The 5,860-nt window shown below is 36.7% G+C and overlaps 1 protein-coding gene across 1 annotated transcript in view; it reads left to right on the top strand.

The window, feature by feature from the left end:
* LOC133633960 (hydroperoxide isomerase ALOXE3-like) overlaps positions 1–5,051 on the top strand; it is a 44,755-nt gene extending 39,704 nt beyond the window's left edge. Inside the window, exon 14 of the mRNA XM_062026813.1 lies at positions 4,588–5,051. Within this exon, the coding sequence (XP_061882797.1) occupies positions 4,588–4,767 (180 nt within the window). The 3' untranslated portion in view covers positions 4,768–5,051. The remainder of the gene's footprint in view (positions 1–4,587) is intronic.
* The last annotated feature ends 809 nt before the right edge of the window (positions 5,052–5,860 follow it).

The raw sequence follows: 5,860 nt of genomic DNA, 5'->3' as shown, positions 1-5,860 counted from the left end.
CCAATATCTAAGTTACATTTAAACCAGTGTGGGTGGCACTGGGAGCAGGTGGGTAAAGTGTCTTGCCCAAGGACACAACGGCAGTGACTAGGATGGCGGAAGCGGGGATCGAACCTGCAACCCTCAAGTTGCTGGCACGGCCGCTCTACCAACCGAGCTATACCGCCACAACACATCTGCAAGAGACACAGTCCCTGAAGCACACATGATTGTATAGGCTGCTGGTCCACTAACATTTTCATTAATTACTATTTTTTATGTAATTCTTTTTATATTGTTTTACTTTCTTTTTTTATCCAAGAAAATGTTTTTTATTTATTTATCTTATTTTATTTTATTTTTTTAAAAAGGGCCTTATCTTCAACAGACCAGGTTGTCAATGAAATTAGATTTGTTTAAAGGGTTTTTTAAACCAGGCCCAGTCCAGATAATGTCCAAGTCGGACTCAGCAACACACTCCTTCATTCATGTACACAGAAAAAAATTAGGGAACACAACAGATTGCATATAATTTATAAACAAAATTACATTTTCAAAATAAGCATTTATGTACAGTCCAGATTATGTCCAGGTCACTCAAATTAGGGAACACAACAACAGATATCATATAATCTATAAACATAATTATACTTTCAAAATAAGCCTTTGAGGACTTCTCATCTTTTTTTTAATGTTTTTTGGCATCATTATCGTTTTCAACCATGTAACTTTCTAAAGTTAGAAAATATTGAATAAATGTTTTAAAGAAAGTAATACTAAGTGAATATCTGTTTTTGGCCTTAATAATAAACATTTTACCGAGTACTATAATTAAATTGACTAAATCATGATTGTCAATGAACTCTCCTAAAATAACAGAAACCACATTAAGCTTCATAAACAAACCAATCCTTAAACACATTTTTTCAACTTCCACCCAAAACAAAGACACAATATGACAATACCAAAACAAACGCAGGGTGGATTCAGGCTCCTGACAACAAAATCGGCAATCATCTGACTCTGTCATATTCCATAATTTTAACATTTTCCCTGTGGGTAAGAAGTTATAAATAATTTTAATTTGAAAATAACGATTTTACACATCGATATTGGTTTTATAGATTAGTTTGAATATGGCATCCCATGGCAACGGGCAGTCAAAAAAGTCCTCCCATTTTCCATTTGTGTTGTATGAGGCAGCCTTCAAAGATTTCTTTATTAAATAAAAATTATATCTTTTTCTATTTATTTTAGTTCCTTTTTGCCAACTAGAATTTCTTATTAGAGGTTTACAAACTAATAATTTAGTAGTTCCATAATTAATTATTTGTTTCCATCTTTTCCCAATTACTCCAGTTAGTTGATAAAATGAAAAGCTTGAGCAAGCATCACCATACATAGCTCTAAATTCATCATACTTCATAATTTTACCATTCTCATTGATAATATCATTGACAAAAATGATTCCTCTTTCAAACATATTTTTCCAAAAGAAAGGCTTTCCATCCATTACAATATTAGAGTTCATCCATATTAACTGCTGCAAAATATCGTCTCTTTTTTCTGGCAACTAAAATTGAAAACACCACTATGAGTGGATTGTTTCCTTTATGAACCCCGCCATGTTTCACAGCAGACTCTCTGGGAGGGGATCACTTGTAAAAAAGGATACCATTTCTTTTGATACAGTACATGTTTTTTGTCCAACAGGACATTTGTGTACCACTCAATGTTTAAATACATCTTTGGAACAATTGAAGCTTTTAAAGACAGACACATAGCTTCAAGGTTGAGAAGTTTCAGGCCCCCATATTCATACTCTTTGTACAAAACCTTTCTTTTAATCTTTTCTGGTTCGCCGTTCCAGACAAAATCGAAGACCCTCCGCTCATAAATCTTAAAAAAGTTTTGTGATGGAGCTGGTAATGACAAAAACAAATAAATAAATTGAGGAATAATTAACGAGTTGGCAATAGACATTTTACCATACAAGGTTAGGGATTTCCCTTTCCATAATTGCATAAGTTTGTCCAGCTTTCTTAGTCGATTATCATAATTTACTGAGCCTAGATCTTCCAGATTTTCTGGGACAACAACACCAAGTATGTTAACTGGTCCATCTGTCCACAAAACAGGCACTTTGCATTCCATTCGAAAGGACGTTCCCTTTAGATTTCCGATCCTTAACATTTTACATTTATCATAATTAAGCTTAAGGCCAGATTGCTGTGAAAATATGTCCAAAAGATTAAGAAGGTTCCGCAAACAATGAGGAAAAATCTTATCTTTGTGAATCAGCCTTTTCTGACATGAACTTCATCAAGAACAAACACAGAACACGCCTCACTGATGCATATCTGCAAGACTCACTCAGAGTTGCAGTGTCAAGTTACACACCAGAGTACAACACACTAGTTAACAGCATGCAATGCCAGGCTTCCCACTAACTGACAAAGAAACAGATAACAGATTTGGTGTCCAGTTCAAAGTGTGACATGATTTAAAAATTTGAGAGTTTACTTTTGTATTTTACATGAGTTATTATTTGTACAAACATGGTGCAAAGTAATTCATGATTTGTTAAAAAATGTTAGTGGCTAGCTAGTTAAAATGGGATATTGTGATTTCACAAGACTGTCTTAGAAGTGATCATTTGAAAATGTTCAATTTGAAAAATGTGCACTTAGAGAAAATATAAAAATAAAGTGTTGCATATTGATATTTATCTGTTTCTATATATATTTATTGTGAGAAATCATTAAGATGATCAGTGTTTCCACAAAGATAAATATCATTAATTATTAATAATAACAGAGTTAAAGGTAAATTGAGCAAATTGGCTACTTCTGGCAATTTATTTAAGTGTGTATCTAACTGGTAGCCCTTCGCATTAATCAGTACCCAAGAAGTAGCCCTTGGTTTCAAAAAGGTTGGTGACCCCTGCTGTAAAGCAAGAAAGGCACACACTACATACACAAAGCCTAACCAGGCATTTTTTTCTCAAGGAATTCTGACACAAAATCGTGTCTGAAGCGCAGAACACTCTACACATTTCCCCAGTTTTAGTTTAGAGATAAGGAAAGATTGGCCTGGCCCACTAGGATCCCTCTTTATGTTTGTGAACTTTATAGTCTATACATTTAGAGTGATGTGATAATCAAACACTCTAGAAGTCTAGAATGAAAGAGTATATAAGAGAATTGACAGCAACGTTCCCTCTAAGGTGCGCGCCTGTGCAATTGTGCACTGCTCAAGCGTCCTCTGCGCACGGCAAATCTATGCCACGCACATAATCAAATAAAAAAATAAGCGCATAACAATTTTCGACACGACACGGACACGATAGAGAAAACACTTTTTGTCATCCTTGTTCAAATATTGTAACGTCTGTTTAGACGCTTTGAGGACATGAATTCCATCGATCACTTTACTGAGCAAAACTCTTTATTGTCGGCCATAAACACATCACCAAAACATTAGTAAAAAAAATTATATCTAGCAAAACCGGTCATTTTCTGCAGTACAAACCAGACCAAAACCAACTTTGTTATATCATCCGCAGCCGCTCACTCTTTCTCACTTACGCCATTGATACTTTTTATTTCCTGGGGATGCTAATGACACAGATTTTGTGTAATGGCATTTATCCTTTAGATTTTGTTAGTTTTCCAATCCATGCATCGTGTTCTAAGTAAAGGTCTATATATGCCTTATGAGTGACTGGCGTCCGGTCTCGGGTGTCAACTTGGCAACTTTGTCGCTACATCTGGTGATTTTCCAAATCCTCTTGCTGACTTTTTTGTAAACAACTATTCGCAACAAACCTGGCGACTTTTTCCGGTGTTACTGGAGCATTGTCTTGCGTCGCGGAGACTCTGAGGTGTAAAGCACACTACTGGTACTGTCCTCAGCGAGCAGTGCCTGGCACTGCCGTGAGCCCCTCCCCCATTCCAAAGCAGTCACAGGCGGTCAGTCTAATTGCAGCGAGTGCTGCTTCTGTTGTGTAACGCTACATTAATCACTGCAACATCCCAATCCCATCGTTCATGTTAATGAGCCAGTCAATAGATGAGAATAATGTCACAGCCATCTAGTCTTTTGATTATATTTGATTCTCTAATACTGTAATTGGGTTAAATCGACTAAATAAAGTTTAACTAACCAGAACAAAGACAAATGACCAAAGTAAATATTGACAGTGTCACGGTGAGGGGTGACATCCATTACCTGCATTGTTAACCATCTTGTACTATCAGTTTTTCACTATTTAGAGCGTACAGAAAAGGGAAAGAGTTGTCTCACATAAGGATTGTAGGATGATGGCCAACATTTCATTAAAAATGCAGTTTTCCTCAAAAGGTGTTACACGCAAAGATTTTAGAAATCTGAAAATATTTTTTACTTGTTTCAGACCCCTCACATATATTAACAAACATGTTGCACAACAGAACCCATGTTTTACTCGCGGTAAGGCATACTGGTCAGCATTTGCATATACAAATAAAGGAAATGTGCTGAAAGTAGGGAAAATAAGGCAAACACTGGACTATTACAGTTAACTGAATAAAGCCGTTAATTGGAGAATTTGTGATAACTATTCCTTAGGTTGCCCTGGGACACTACCCAGAGGACCACTTCACTGAAGAGACCCCCCGCCAGCTGCAGAGGGAGTTTAAAGCAGAGCTGGAGGTGCTGACTACAGACATCAAGAAGAGGAATGCAGATCTGGAAATCCCTTACACTTACCTGGATCCAAAGAGCGTGGAGAACAGTGTGGCCATCTAAAACTAGTCTACCAACGTGTCGTATATTTATGCTTTGATCTTATGTCATGCATTAATATTTGCCTTTTTTGCATAATAATTAATAATAATTTATATTTGCCTTTTTGCAATGCTGAAAACAGGTACTGAAGCGGAACCTCTAAATCAGCACAATCAGATAAAAGTGAAAGTATAACTACTCACCTTTTGAAGGCACAGCAAGATGTTTGCAGAACTGTACCTACACCTAGTGGCCTGTCATAGGTATTGCTAGATTCAACTAAATAAAGTGTCATTTTTTTTGCATCTGTTTGGAAAAGTTACTTTGTGTATGCATATTGCACTGAGAAGCCACACGCTTTCTTATGGCCATGTCCTCTTCTATGGTTATCGTCACCTTTTTTTCTTCTCCATCATTGATCTGCCCTTAATCCAGCAATTTAACATTTCTTTAGAGTACATTACGAACAAAATAGTTTTTAAAGTTGGTTGACTTTTAATAATGGATGCTTTTAAACTCCCAAGTTTTGGTTTTAAACATGAGGGGTATAAAGTGTAAAGCAGGGGTGGTCAAAGTGGGGTTAATTTGCAGCCCGCTGCATATTGTCGAAATAAAATCAAACAAAAAAGCAACAGTAGAAAAAAGATGTACTATAATGACAAAAAGTTGAAATGTTGATACTAATAACTAATTATATGATTTGTCAACTGTAATAACAAAGCTGACACAATGTTTAGTCTTTAAATGTATAAAATGTGCAGGTAGGCCTTCGGTGGGTGTTCCGGTTCTGGCCTGGCTAGTGGGCTAGTCTCTGGGTTGCCCTGCGGAGCTGCCTGGCATTGTATTGTAATGTATTGTTTTATTTGGTGTGTATGTGTATGCGTGTGTGGGGGTGTTGGGGTGTGCTTGTGGCCCTGCATCAACGTGACATTCCTGCGTTGCTGCTTACTGCGGAGGGTCTGTCCAGGTGGCGCTGGGCGTTGTTATACAGCCGGGTTTCGGGGACCCTACCTGTCCTTTTTTTATTTTCATTCATGCATTTTTAAAATTTTTATATTCGAAAAATCTTCGGTACCAAAATTATTTCTATACTTTTCTAAATAGAGGGGACCAA

This window comes from Entelurus aequoreus, linkage group LG18 (genome assembly GCF_033978785.1).
Source record: "Entelurus aequoreus isolate RoL-2023_Sb linkage group LG18, RoL_Eaeq_v1.1, whole genome shotgun sequence".
Taxonomy (NCBI): domain Eukaryota; kingdom Metazoa; phylum Chordata; class Actinopteri; order Syngnathiformes; family Syngnathidae; genus Entelurus; species Entelurus aequoreus.
The sequence above is the reverse complement of the archived record's forward strand: the minus strand, read 5'-3'. Positions and strand labels throughout refer to the sequence as shown.